This window comes from Montipora foliosa, chromosome 3 (assembly GCF_036669935.1).
Source record: "Montipora foliosa isolate CH-2021 chromosome 3, ASM3666993v2, whole genome shotgun sequence".
Lineage (NCBI taxonomy): Eukaryota > Metazoa > Cnidaria > Anthozoa > Scleractinia > Acroporidae > Montipora > Montipora foliosa.
Window position 1 is genome coordinate 35925893 of NC_090871.1, and position 15000 is coordinate 35940892.

Below are 15000 nucleotides of genomic sequence, written 5' to 3' on the forward strand. Positions count from 1 at the left end.
GTATGTTTGTAAATTATGTAAATTTAAAAACTGAGTTTCACAAATGATGTGTGTGTCGTTACAGATGTCAAAAGAGCCAGAAATACCCCTCATAACAATCACCTGCCGTTAAATGGAGTTCTGGTTATGAAGGACACGGTAAGTTTTTTGCCAATTATTAGATAAGTGTATTCAATAAACCAATGTGGACTATTTGAAATGTGAATCATGCTACGTTCTAAAAAATTTGACCCATGTTGTGGGTGTTTGTCATGTTTATTGAATAGTATTTGTTTGAATTCTTCAGTAGAACTTGCAAATAAAAAGTGTTGTTGGCTTGTTTACGTTTTTGAGATAATTTGAGTGTGGAAGTCTATTTCATGGCAATAGTCTTTATTACCCAGAATGAACATCAAATTCTGTTAAAGTGCCACTACGACGAAAATTTTTGGTTTTCTTTTCGGATTTTTTCAACGTCAATTAAGTCAATATGTTCAAAATAATTCAATGCATTTAAATTTGGAACGATAGAGGCGAGATAAGTCGGGAAATAGCCAGCCAAAAACCACAAAAAATCTGTTGGCCGTTACTCGGACAGCATTGGAGAATCCTGCAATTATTTTGTGAGCGGCCTTAAGCCATGTCATACATGCATCGCTTTGGGGCGTTTGACTAAGTGAAGAAGTTGATCAAGGAGTAATGTATATAATATCAGCAAAAAGCAACTTGGCAATCTCTCACATCCCATAGATGACATGGGAAATTTGCCGCGTTTATTTTGAGCGTTGCACGTATGACGTCAGACCCCAGGTGATCCAGCTAGACCCATCCCTTTTCCTCGCTCACGGTCATTTGCCGTTCGAGTAATGCCGGACAGCGGAAACTGAAAAACTATGTTACAATAATCATACTTCCCGTGGGAATTTTTCAAAATCTAAAGAAAAAAGGACATGCCAAATTTTCATCGTAGTGGCACTTTAAATTGAGCCGTGTCTTCAGATGTTGTGGATTTGCTATCAGGAGTACCACAGGGCTCAGTTGTAAGACCATGTCTATTTCTGCTCTTTATGAGTACTTCTGTTGATAGACAACTTGAAATGTCTGCTGCATATGGCACTGTCATGTATTTCACAATTCATTCTGAGTTGGACTCATGGTATTCCTCAAAATGATCTCAATAGGATAAGGGAATGGGAAATAATATTAATTCAGCTCAGACGTGTGTGAGGTCCCCTTAGTTGTTCTAAGCTGTCAACCAACTTGGTCATTTGTAACTCAGCTAGCTTTCTTAGTACAATTCCATGGTCTACCAGGTCAAACACTTTACGAACGTCAAGAAAGAGTGCATGAACACCCATTCTTCCATGGCGTGTATTATAAGTTGTGTTGAACCAGTTTTTCAGTGTACAAGCCATTACAGATACTGTAGTTCAACCTTCATTAAAAGCGTGTTGGATTTCTTTAATGTTTATACTTCCATTATTAAGCTTTAGCTGGATTTTTTCGAGGACTTAAGCCAGATGAGGAAGTACTGAGATCTGGCAAAAGTCATTGTCAATATCACTTGGATGGCTATCCTTAGGTACTATGTTGAGTTTTAAGCCAAGCGCTCTGATATTGTCTGGTTTTAGTAGCCACACGCAACAAGTAGAAGGCTTTACTGTCAGCTTTGAGCTGGGATTGAGTAATAGGCACTGGTGATCCGACCAGCCAAGAGGGGGTAGATGCTGAAAATCACAATATAAATCAAACATGTTGGTTAAAATTTGGTCTATTGTGTTGTTGCCTCTAGTTGGAGACTTGAAATCTCCAGTGATGATCAGACCAGCTGATGGTCTGTCTAGCAAAACTGCATTGACACCATTCATAAGATATTCCAGCATTTCCCTTTCGGCCTCGTCAGGCTGAGCTGGGGAAAGTAAATCCCAACCAACAGTATGATGCTAAAAGGTCTAGCAGATCTTGAGATGGTGTAAACGAGTAGTTGGAAAAGTGGTATTTACATATGCTGATACTCCACCACCAGGTGTTGGTATGTCATGCCGAAAGGTTTGAAGATGACTGCCCATCGTAACAGCAGAATCTGGGATATTTGAGTTCAGCCAGGATTCGGTGATGACAATTATAGAAGATTGATTTACTGCAATAATACTGCTTATACAGCCATGTAATAAACTACTTACTAACCGAGCTACAATCCTAGACAAAACTGTTGGGAAGGTTAGCACTTTTGAAGTCTTCATTGCTTCTCTCCCCTCCCCCCTCCTTCAATGTTTTGCAAAACTGAATGGTTTCAGTGGAAAATTGTTGACTTACCTTCCAACATTGAATAGGGGGGAGGGGGGCTATGTAAGAGAAAGTGAAACTATTTCTTTTGAGCTTTAACAGAAGCAGGTTGAAATACAGCTCTGGTGTGGTTCATTTACATAACCTTCCCAACTACTTTTGTCTATGATTGTAGCTGGAGCCGTACTGGGGAATATTGGCCCTCGGTCGCTCGGTTAGTTTGAAGTTAGTAATTCATCTACTTTGCTTTCCTTGGCAAAGTACAGGAAAGCAACTAGAATCTGTATACTTTGTTATCTACTTCGAATTAAAAGCTAGTGACCTCCGCAATGTATCTTGACATCTTCACTTGTTAAATGTGTGTTGTCAGCTTTTGTCCCTTAGTTTAATATTTTATCTTCAGAAACTACATTTTTTTTAATGTCCAGAGCATTTGCATGCTGTCATTGCGTTTTGCCCCTTGTATTCGTAGTCCAAAGTTAATAGAAAGGAATGTCATTGGAAACTTTGACTTTAGAGTTACAAATTGGCACCACCTGTAAAAATCTGTTTATTGATAGAAATGTAGTTGTTATGAATGACTTGGTTAGAAAGTAAGTAGTATAGTAGTTGGCGGTACGAGAGAAGTTTGCAAAACTGCGCTCATACCAAGCCAACTACTATACTACTTATATGATGGAATAAAAAAAATTAATATATTGTGGATCCAAAGTTTTTACACAAACAATATGTTTTTTTTTTAAAATTGAAGTGTGTTTGTAATCAAGTGGTACAGGAAAGAATGAACATAGCATGACATTCTCGGAAAACAGGAAGTCCATGAGGTCAAAGGACTTTCCAGTATGGTATTTGCCATTCAGAAAGTGGATTATGCAAATTTCAGTGAAGCAGTTGATAAAAACATAATGTCCTCTTAGACCAGTAGTATAGAACCGAATTGTAATTGGGAAATTCATCTTGAATTAGAGAATATGGGAGAGTTTACTCGTCTTTTTGTTATCACCAACTGAAAGAATATGTGAGTGTAAAAGAGGATGATATGGAGTTGACCAAAGATAACAACATGAATGTTTGTAAGATTTGTGGTAGTGTTCATAGCTATGATTTACTATCTCCTTTCATGTACATTGATTACTATGACAATATGTACAAAATAAGGGGGTAATCGGTCTGTCACAGGAAATATCATGTGGAGAATGTTCATAATTCATTATGTCTAAAGTGTTGCATGGAACTTAGTTATATAGTTGATGAAATGATATCGCAAGTTAATAAGGACTGAAAGAAGGTGATTAGTATGAACTATTCATGCATTTTGAGAAAAGTATTTAAATGCTCGGATTTCCGCATGAAAATATAAAAGCAAGAACTTGTAAGAAAACATTGAAGTATTATAAACAATGGTAGAAAAATGTTTATGGGTTAATTAAGAATGGTGTTTACAAAATTTTCAACATGTCACCTGTTGTGTGATTTTTAGAAACACAAGGTCTTCCGGTCATAGAAAGGGGGGGTTTTACCCTATGAGTGAGTAATAAAATAGAGTATATGACAAAGTTTACTTGAATTTTTTGTCTTATTGCTTTTCGAATTTATCTATCAGCCTCATTTCATAAATGAATTGTATATGGTTGAACTGATTTTCTCTTAAACAAGAGCGTAAATCAACTAATAATTTTTCATATGTGTGTAAGCAGACTGAGATATTTCGATTTTCTTTTTATATTCCTTTATTTCGCTAGTGTTTTAAGCAAGAAACCAAATTCATTCCTGAATTGAGTTTTGGCAAACAATAAACGACATCTAGCATTACATTGACTCAGCATGACAGCTGGTTGTCATAATATAAGACCAGAATATCAAAACAACACATTCAAAATCTCAAATGCATCTTTTTGGCAAAAATTAACTTTTCTGTCACACATTTATGACTATGATTATATGAATCGATTCCTTCATAATAAAAATAGGAAAATTACTGGCAAACATACATATGGAATCCATATATTATTCTACCTGACAACATGTAAGGTTTTTATAAAACTGGATCCAAACTATCAGATTGATTTTAAGAACAGTAAAAACTTTGGAGATTTCCTGGGTTTTGATAACACAAGGATATTGACAAGCAGTGTGTATGGAACAAACTTTCCAAATGTAAACAATGGTATCAGTAATTTATATACCGGTATTAGGTGTTGGTTATTAAGTGATTCTACATGTATAATTTCAGGAACCAGATAAGTAATGTCCTTTATTCATTTGCAACAAACACCAGAAGAAGTCTCTACCTTTTGGAATCAAAGAGCACAATTATCTCTGGAATAAAATAAATACGAAAGTAATATCTGAAGTCACATTCCGGATAACAGATGATGAGAACCGTCAAGTTGATCTGAATGGCATAGATATATCTTTGACATTTGTAATGAAAGAAGCTTAATTTATATACACTGATTATGCAAATGAACGAAATTATATATGAAATGAATCATATACTGAACTGCGGATATGAAATCAAGTAAAGCTATCATCCTGGTAGATATAGATGCAATTTCAGCAATTGCGTAGAGAAGCCTGAAAACTTCAGGACTTCAACAGGATTTCAACCGGTGACCTCGCAGTACCACTGTGATGCTCTAACCAACTGAGCTATGAAGCCACTGACGTTGGGAGATGGTCATTTGTGGGTCCTAATTTTCCAGTGAGGAGTGAATCAATGAACAAAATGATGTATTGAACTGCGAGAATCATAGCTTTAGTTGATTTCATTTCCGCAGTTCAGTATTTATCATTTTGTTCCTTTGATTCATTCCTTATGGGAAAATTAGAACCCGCAAATGATCATTTCCCAACGTCAATGGCTTCATAGCTCAGTTGGTTAGAGTATCACACTGGTACTTTGATTTAAGGAGGCTTGAAAGGGTTTTCAGCTGAGTGCGCGTGCACAAGCCACACACACAATTCTAAAAGCTTCTTGCGTCAGCTCATGATTCAAAATGGGTCACCAGAAATAAACAAATACTGCTAATTTCGCTCACTTTTCTTCTGATTCCTATACATACATGTATAGAATATAAATAGACATCTCCTGTTCATGGAAACTACGAATATTGTACACACACGGTTTAATGGTCACGTAAATCCTTTTGTGTTGGCCTGCAGCTTCACTCGCGTGTGCACTCAACTTGTGCAGGTGATGTATGCGTAAATGGCGATCTTGTAACCCCCTAATTTTTCCTGATTTTGCAATTTTAATCATTTATATCTCTGCTTCCGTACATTTATTTTTTCTCATTTTTTGCATGGTTGCTTTGATTAATTTAAAACGTTTGTCTTTCAAATTAAAAAAAAAATCTGTAGGTGGAAAAAAAAAAGACACATTTCAAAAAAGCTTAATTTTGTGAAAAACTGACCTACAGATTTTGAGTTTTAAATATTTTAGAGCTTATTTCTAACATCATCTGGTAACGCTGAATGGGAAGATTTCACCGACAAAAGACAATGTAGCTTGATTTTAAGGCTCAAAGAAATGCCTTATATCGTTGCCATGGTAACGTTATTTTGGAAGAAAATGTGATGTGAGATATCCATGATGGGTACCTAATACCTTTGCCAAATTTTGTCTTGATATGAGTACCCTAACTGTATCCAATGACAGAATATCTTTATTTGTTTGAAAAAAGGAGAGACTATTTTGAGCCTCCTTAAGAAATCAGCAAGAAGATATGAAAGATTATGTTGTTTCATTGACTTTTCGATATGAATTCAATGATGCAAATGCAACTAACTACACTATGGATGCCTGGCAACATAAGGATTAAGAGTGCTGATTTGGAAGATGAATTTTTGTTCCTGATTTTTGCGGCCTTCCATCATACCTAGATGTAGGGAAAGGCCGCAGATATCCATGGTCCATGTTGTGAGGCTAAGATTTCTAAAGCTCTAGAATATGTAAGGTCTTTTGGGGGTTCTAAAATCTCTTAAGTTCTAGAATATCAAACGATCCCTTTGAGGCTTCTAAAATCTCTAAACGTTCTACAGTTCTAGAATATCCATGCTCCATGTTGTGAGTTTAAGATTTCTAAAGCTCTAGAATATGTAAGGTCTTTTGGGGGTTCTAAAATCTCTAAAGTTCTAGAATATCAAACAATCCTTTTTGGGCTTCTAAAATCTCTAAACGTTCTAAAGTTCTAAAATCAAATGATCACTTCAAATTGGCGTGTTTTCACCACCTGAATAATTTGTTTTGTACGTTGTTGAAAACAAAAACTGAACAGAGTTAGAGTTATTTCAAAAACACTGAGTGTATGTCTTGGGTTGTAAAATCTCTAAAAGTTCTAAAGTTCTAGAATATCTATGGTCCATGTTGTGAGTCTAAAATTTCTAAAGCTCTACAACATGTAAGGTCCTTTTGGGGTTCTAATCGCTAAAATTTCTAAATTTTAGAATATCAAAGGATCCCTTTGGTGGTTCTAAAAACTCTAAAGTGTAACTTCGTTATGTGGATCCTTGGATGTCCCTTAACATAATTTAAATGCTGATGCCAAAAAAATGTTCTCTTCAATGTTGCCATTCATGCTATTGCTTGGAAAAAACTACATTGCATACTTAGACATAAAACAAAACTTGAAACGCAATTTTGTGATCACTGAGTAATATTTCAAAAAAGGAATAAAACGTTCAAAGTGAATTTAGCATATGAAAACGATCAAAGTTATTTAGCTTAGCCGAGTTGCGAGTTCTTACTTTCCGTGATTAATTTCAGAGTTCAAATACTGTTTAGCCTACACTAGCTAACTCGTATTGCTCTTCAGTGATGGAAAGAACGCAGAGTCTCCCAAATCTTGGAGGTTGTTTCGTTGAAAGTAAGTGACTGCCTTTGCACGTTCCGAGGTTCTTTTCTTCTGGATTGTCCCAAAGCCATATGGTGCAATAGTTTCCAGAGAATTTTCCGCAGATTCCGTGGGGAACTTATTGAATTTCTCTGGGGTAGGATCAGGGGCAGGTAGTGGGGGTTGGATTTTTCCCTGCGCTATAACTGTAGAAGAGACTCTTAGAGTGTCCTTGTGAAGGGGAACTTTTGCAACTTTACTTGCGTACTGCCGGACCAAGGGGAACTGATTTAACTGTGCATCGTTTTTAAAGCCTGTGGCCACTTTTTCAGGATTCGTTAAACGAATCTCCGGTGGCATGAGCAAAGTTTCTGTGCAATTAGATAGTTCATTATGGCTTTGGCGTATTCCATTGTGGTGGCATCAATCTCAGTGTTCCATTCAAAATCTCCTTGGATAGTGGCAGCAAAACCTTGTTGCAAAACATGCATAGTCATTGCTAGACGGGCAGTTTGGCCTTTGGCTTTAGAAAGAATTCCTCGTCTGTTTTCATCATCAGGGACATGGCGTTTCTGTGTGACCAGGTCATCATGGTAGAGCTTGTAAGGAGGCAGTGTGGCCCAGTGGTTAGGGCGCCCGGGTTCAAGACCCACTCTGACCACTCGTTGAATTTGATCCTGGTTGTCCCTGGTTCAACTTCCCAGCTGCACTTGTAAATAGCCAACTGGTTTGCCTCCGGCCGGTTGGAATTCGTAGCAGTTGTCGTTGTTCTGTTCTGTTGTTTCGTTGTGTTTCATTGGCCCTGAAAAACCCCTATGGGGAGCGGTCAATTAAGTATGTATTGTATTGTATTGTATTGTAGCTTGAAGGACTCCAGGCCTTGTTCGTTAAATTTGCATTCTTTGGGAGTTTGATGTGCTTTGTAAATCTTCTGGAATACGGAGCCTAAAGACTTTCGGTATTGTTCTGGAAGATTGACATAGTCATCAAACATTGGCTCTCTCTCTTTGGGGCACACAATCACAAAGCAATCATTGAAGTCATCGACATCTTCTTCCTCTGCCGTTTTACAAAAGTAAAAGGGTTGTATGGATCCTATGATCTGAGCCACAGTGTTTTTTACAGAAGCCGATCCATTTTTGAATTCCCTGGACCATTACAGCGACAACAGGGTTTTCCGGTCGAGCGATCCAGTCTTGTAATGATCGATGAGCTGAAAAAACATGGTGATTTTGTCATACAAAAGCAGGGCATTGCCTTGCGTACGGCACAGGCAGTAGTGCAGGGCTTCAAAACGAAAGTGGTCCAGCTGAAGTTTAGGTGGTTTCTCCTGGTTTGATCCGTCTCCTGCATTTTCAATCCATTGTCGCTGGATGATGTCCTCCTTTATGCTTTTCCATACAGTTCCTTTTCACCCTTTTGAGCAGTGACACGTGCCCAAAAACAGGAGGGCTCAGTCCATCCATCTCGTATAAGAACTTTTCTGTTCACTCCTATCAGTGAGCCGACTGTAGAGAGCAGAGGATAAAAAATGTACTCGTAGGGCACTGAGATATTATCGGCATAAGCCTTGATCATGCGCCCAACTTCGAGAGAACAAACATTTTGCAAATCGAGCGATATATATTGTGCCTTCTTGATTCTGTATCGATATTTCGAAAGCAACATCTTTACCAAGACCTTCGCATGTAACAAGACCTGGTGGTTATGCTAATCAGACTGAAGTTACTCTTTCTTACACTAAATTCAGTGAACCTGGTAAACAACGTGGATTATGTCACATCGAAATGACGCCTCTAGAGGTGAGATTTTACATTAAAAAATGCCGTCTATTATAACTTTGCATTTGGAAGACGCAATTAGTTTCAATTTAATAATTAGTTTTGAGACCAGTCAAAGTGTTACAGATTAAACAATGATTTAACTTTAAAGAAAAAGGCCGCTTTCATGATCCTGACTTGGTACGTCGTACATATGGTGGCTATAAGTTTTGGTCCAGTTTTTAAAAAGCCAGAGGGCAATGTGACATGAACAGATGCCAAAAGCATTATACGCTGTAAATACGAATTTCACAAGTAACAAAATAAATTTGAAAAGCCGCGTTATGTAAATTTTAGGGTAATTTAAATGGATGTGACTGCCTGTGGGAGACAAATTAGCGAGAAGGGTAGTTCCCAGCAGAAAGTAACCAAGGTGTGGACGGCATGGTAATAAAGTGGACGTTGAAAATGGCTCCAAAAGGCAGACTTCTAAACTTTATGGAAATGCAGACTTTTGGCGAATTAGTTCCAGGACGTTGGAGTTAAATTTCTAGGTATGTGGAGGAGAGAAGCAAGGGCTTTGATAATTTGCCACGGTTTTCGGTTGGTGAGCGATGTTCCGAGATCTTTAAGGCAACTGAAGCTCACTGCAGAATGATGCACAAAGTTCTGGTTGAGAAATATCCTGCAGTTGTAGAGTTCACAACAAGCGAAAAGTCCAAGCTTTTCATTAGTGCCGAAAAAGACACGTTTAAACCAGTTGTCATTGTTTCTCCAATTCTATTTTGTTGCAAGGAAAAAATACAAGTGCAGAACAGTGTTGCTATCACACATGTATACACGACGCGGGATACAACTATTGCAGCAGTTTTTCATGGAGTTTGTTCCATTTGCAGTGGTCACAGCTACAAGGAAAAGACCTTAACTTTAGATGAGGAAGAGAAAAAAAAATGGTACTTCTACTCGCCTGCAAATGAAAGCAAATATTTTTTTGACAAATCCTTTCTTGCCGACACTTCAGCAAGTGTCGAGATTGATGCATGTTTTTTCCAAAGTCGATGTGAAGTTTACAATGAAGTGCAAAGAGCAAAGGACAATTCTAGGTTGTCACCATTGATGAGTTGCTTGAGTAGGAAATCGCAAACTGCGTTGAGAGACGATTGCTGGGAAAAGGCTTGGGTTCATGTTTGCGAGAATCTACAGTGGAAATGGATAATGCACCGCTGCCAAACTAAATGTATGATGGAGAAGATAAGAAAGCGAGTTGATGTTAAACCTGTAACTGATAAGGATAAATTAGTGAAACTGACTTCCAAACCAACTTATATTAGCATTAAAATCTTAACTTTTAACAGACTGCCACATGTAGGAATGTGTATTCTTGATCTTTCGAAAACCCTAATGTATGATTTTATTAAACAAAAGTACGGTGACAAGCGAGGTTATTATTCTCAGACACAGACTCACTGACGTTATTTCAAATTTTAATCTGTTCATATTGCTTGTTTGTTTTGTTCTTATTTCTTCCGTTTCTGATGGCAAAGGATAATTCTCGTTCGAAATCTAAAGCTGCTAAACGACTTGAACCCTACAACAAGAGCCCAGAGAATCGTTCTTCCGGGCGAAGTGGCGATGATCATACATCTGGTCGTGGTCCTGGTGGCGGGCCAAGCAGGAGCAGTCATGCTTGTTCTTCGCTTCCTGGCACCTTTTCAGAACCACCAGACTGGGCGAAGGAGCTTCTTAAGCAGCAGCAAGCCAATGCTACCGAATTAAAGCGCTTGCTGAGTGAAATGGCGAGCTTGAAATCTCAGGGCGCTCAGACACCCCGTGCAGCAGATCCAGAGTTTCCCTTCGCTGGTAACAAGAAGCAATACCAACTAAACAAGGAAGTGTTGGAAAAAATTGATGAGGGGTCGGCAACTGATGACGGCGAGGGCCATACTAAAAATCTCACCTAAGGTAAGGATTTACTCGTGGAGAGGAACAAGCACATCTTACTTGTTGAAAAGTATGGCTGGGATATGGTCGCTTGCTAGCGTCTCGGATTACAAAAAGAAGATACGGAAGGCTATTAAGGAAAGCAAACAGTCGAAGGAGGAAAAGAAAACAGTGGCTTCGTCCATGGTTGTGAAGACTAAAGGAGTTTTTCCACATGCTTCGGAAAGGAGGGTTATACTCGAGCCCAGTAATGCGAGTTATGTGATGCCATTAGTGGCAGGGAAACAGAGTCAGCTGCATGACGGGTGGTCTGTCTGTTTTTGTTGCTTCAAGCCAGGACACTTTGCGAGGGAATGCTGCTCTGCCATTGTCCAGAATGGAGCAGGAGCTGTTGGACAGTCCACAGGAAACTATGAACAAACAAGCCAGTGAATTCCTGATGTCCGGAACGGACAAGGATCTCTGCTGTGATGGTTCTGTGAGTGACTCGTTTTATGATATAATTGGAGAGGATTTATTTGTTGACGTTAATCATAGTTGTGTTGTTGTAGTCGATTGCGAGAGAACATTGCTTTCTGGCAGAATATCAGTGCAAGTAATTGGTTGCTGAGAGGTATTCGTGAAGGTTATTGTTTGCTGTTTGTTGAATTACCTGAGGTGAAGTTTTTTCAGAATCACAAGAGTGTGTTATGCAATGCTGAGTTTGTGTCTGCCGAGATTTCTAAATTGCTGAAGTCTGGTGCATTGTTGGAGGTGAGTCCTACGGATCTTCTCGTATGCAGTCCATTGGGCTTTGCCATGAACAGTTCAAGGAAACTTACGCTTATTGTGGATTTACGTTGTCAATCAACATGTCCGTTCGTGTAAATTCAAGTATGAAGACATATGTACAGCAGCTGGTTTGTTCCAACAAGATGACTGGTTCTTCAAATTTGACTATAGCAGTGGATATCACCATTTGGAAACTTTTCCACAGCATACAATGTTCCTTGGCTGCTCTTGGATGGTTAATGGTTCCTGTCAGTTTTTTAAGTTTACCCTTTTGCCTTCCGGCCTGTCAGTTGGTTCTTTTACCTTTACAAAGATCCAGGAAGCCCTGAATTCGTTTATTTACTTACTTAGATGATGGTGCAGGGGCGGATTCTGATTTCTCTGAAGTGCAGCAGATTTCGGACATGGTGTGAGCAGATGTGCGGCGTAGCGGTTTTGTGGCGAATGATGTGAAGAGCCAATGCGTGTCAGTCCAATCCTGGGAGCTGTTGCGTTATGTCCTGAATTTACACGCTGCAACTTTTCAAACGTTTTTCTCACACACGGCTGGGAGTCCGAGTACAGGTGTGTGGGGGATTTCAGGTCACTTGGCTCGTGTAAAGTTTCAGTTTTTGTTTTGCCATCCGCCATTGCCTGACATGCCCCACCCACCCATCCGTGAAGTACTTGTAGAATGTGTTCAGTTGAGGTGAACTTATTCTCTAGCCACCTTTTTGTGTCATTGTAAGACAATTATGTTCTTATGTTAATAAAGGTCAGGCTGTGTGGTTCGGCTTGGCATGGCTCCCAGCGGTGTGTGAGAACGTATTATTCACCAAGAAACAAATTTATCATAAAGTGAAAACAATAAGAAGTCAAAATCATCAGCTTGGAAGATATGAAATAAATAAAATTTCATTATCATGCTTGGACATTACCTGCATATAAATGGTATAACAAGCTACGCTTATGGTCATACCCATTTGAGTTTTCAATATTACAGGTCATGTATATTATACAGTCATATATTTTTCAAGCAGTTTATCCTGTCATACATGCATTTGAAACAATAAGCTATTTTTTTCAGTTTCATATACAGGTATCATGCGATATCCTGTAAGTTGATGTAAAATTTCAGTAATTAAATAAAATACATATCCTTGTAAATATTTATGTAATCTATGTCCAATGGCAAACAATCAGTTTTACTTTCTTTTTTTTTATTACACCAATTCTTTTCATCATTCATGGTCTCAATATTTTCCCAAATTTCATCATAGATCTGTTTCATATTTCAAAATCACTTTCCTATTTTTATGTTGGTGCCGTGCTATATTCATGAAAATGGCATTACAAGCTACGCCTAGTAGTAGGCCTCCTTCAGTCACTTCGACTATGGATATTGCACCATGGAAAAAGTCTGGTTGGAGCTGCGCAGCAGTGGCGTCTGTAGGTCTGTCTGGTTGGGGTGTCTCCAGGGGTGTGCATCTTCTTTCTGGTTCTCTTCTCTTCAGCTGTGGTCAGGAGTTTCTCCTCTCCGGGTTTCAGCTGCATGCAGAGAACACTGTGCCTTCTGCTGCGGTCAGCTGCTGTGTCTTTCCAGCTCTCTATGTTGATCTTTAGAGCTTTCATGTTGCGCATGCTCACGTTCTTGTAGCACAGCTGGGGGCAGATTGTCCTTAGGAGTATGGCTGAGCCAGCTAGCAAGCTATGCTTATGGTCATTTCAAAACATAAAATCAACCCCATTTTACTTTTTTTTCACATCAACATTCTTTGCTTTATCAAAGTATCGGTATCTACCATGTAGAGAAGATATTATCCTTAGTTATGATCATTAATTATGATAGTCACGTTATGGTGATTCTTTCCTGTACCATTTGATTAAATGCACTTCAATTTTGAAACAACATATAGTTTGCATAAGATTTTTGGATCCACACTATCTTTAAACATTATTATTTGATCATATGGTAAGTGGTATAGTAGTTGGCTTGGTATGAGCACAGTTTTACAAAGCTGCTCTCGTACCACCAACTATTATGCTACTAATGTAACCTTTTGCTTTTCTTTTGGTGTACGCCTTGAATTCGGTTTGCCATTTTTCTTAACAGTCCTTAAGATTACTGGAGCCTGCTGAAGCCATGAAGGACCTGGGAATTACTGAACACAAGCTTCGGTTCACGTCATCAGTTACCATGGAGAGCAGATTACCTCTTCACATTTTTGTAGAAAGATTGCAATCACAGCTGAAGAGGTATGTTAAAGGTCGGGAGCTCGTCAAAACCAAGCTATTTAAGAGATAAATACAGCCAACATATGTACTTAGCCTATCAACCGCTTTCTTTTTTTTATGTTTTTGCCAAGAAAAACATTTTGCAACTTACATTCTGGTTACCTTGAGTGGTACTGCTATGTCGCGCACAAAACTCAAAGCACACCCTTGTGGGTCCCACAATTACCGTTTTTTCTCAGATAGGTGACTTCCTAGAATACATTAGTAAATATGTGGTTAGAGTACTTTTTTTCGCAGAAATCCCGGGGATGGCAGTCCTAACTTCTAATAACAAGACCTGCTCCTATCTACTACCTGATAAACACGTCTCCAAATTGTCAAATGAATGTGCATAATGTCTGCATGTGTTTTTTTTGTTTTGTTTTCTAAGTCTTCTCCCCAACTACTCTGTTCAGCGAATAGCAGAAGGCTGCTTATCTGTGGATTCCATTCTCATAAAGGTTTGTGCTTTACCAAATAAGAAGCCTCAATGAGAAAATGTTTGAATGAATGCTTCCTTCAGTCATCATCACTAGTCCATGATTTTCACCGTTGACTGATTTCCTCTGTTGCCCTTCATAGTCAAGCTGCAAGAAGGCATATGAGCTTAAGATTTCTCCAAGAAAAAAACCCATTGTAACTATCTTCTTGGAGTGGACCACAGTAAAAATAAAATTTGTCAAAAAACGTAGTACAACCATGTGTTTGTTGTATACAGCTTATCTTATTTTCAAGTTTTCACAGATATCACCAAATGATGATACAAACCATGGTCTGTCAAGCTGCACAGCACTTGTGTCGTGGACTATTCAGGTGATTCTGCAGTAATTTAAAGTCGAGATTTATTGGGTTCAACCATTTAAACCACTACCTGTGGTTTACGTGAAATACGTGAGCCAGCTTTCTGTGGTGCTGATATCATGAACACCAAAAAAGTATCTGAATAATGATACCACTTAGCACCAGTGATTTTCATAGGGCTTGTTATCAGGTGCAATGTTTTTAAACCTGACACACTATGGCCTGGGAAATATGCTAATACAAACAGCTTTGCTTACGGAACATGATAAGGCAAAGTGGACTATAATTTTCAAGGAATTTTCAAGCCTAGTTGCTGACGCATTTTTTTATTTGTGCAGGCTTTCTTTTTGAAGAACTGATGGGTTTAAATGTTC

General features: G+C 38.5%; 1 protein-coding gene and 1 pseudogene across 4 annotated transcripts in view; both read left to right on the top strand.

The window, feature by feature from the left end:
- LOC137997359 (integrator complex subunit 11-like) overlaps positions 1 to 15000 on the top strand; it is a 157809-nt gene that overhangs the window by 142495 nt on the left and 314 nt on the right. For 3 of the 4 annotated variants that reach the window (XM_068843304.1, XM_068843306.1, XM_068843308.1), the window contains exons 20-23: positions 65 to 138; positions 13665 to 13807; positions 14217 to 14286; positions 14561 to 14638. In XM_068843304.1, the coding sequence (XP_068699405.1) occupies positions 65 to 138; positions 13665 to 13807; positions 14217 to 14286; positions 14561 to 14638 (365 nt within the window). The remainder of the gene's footprint in view (positions 1 to 64; positions 139 to 13664; positions 13808 to 14216; positions 14287 to 14560; positions 14639 to 15000) is intronic. The other variant, XM_068843305.1, reaches the window with a different exon arrangement.
- On the top strand, positions 5127 to 13654 carry LOC137997360 (uncharacterized; annotated as a pseudogene).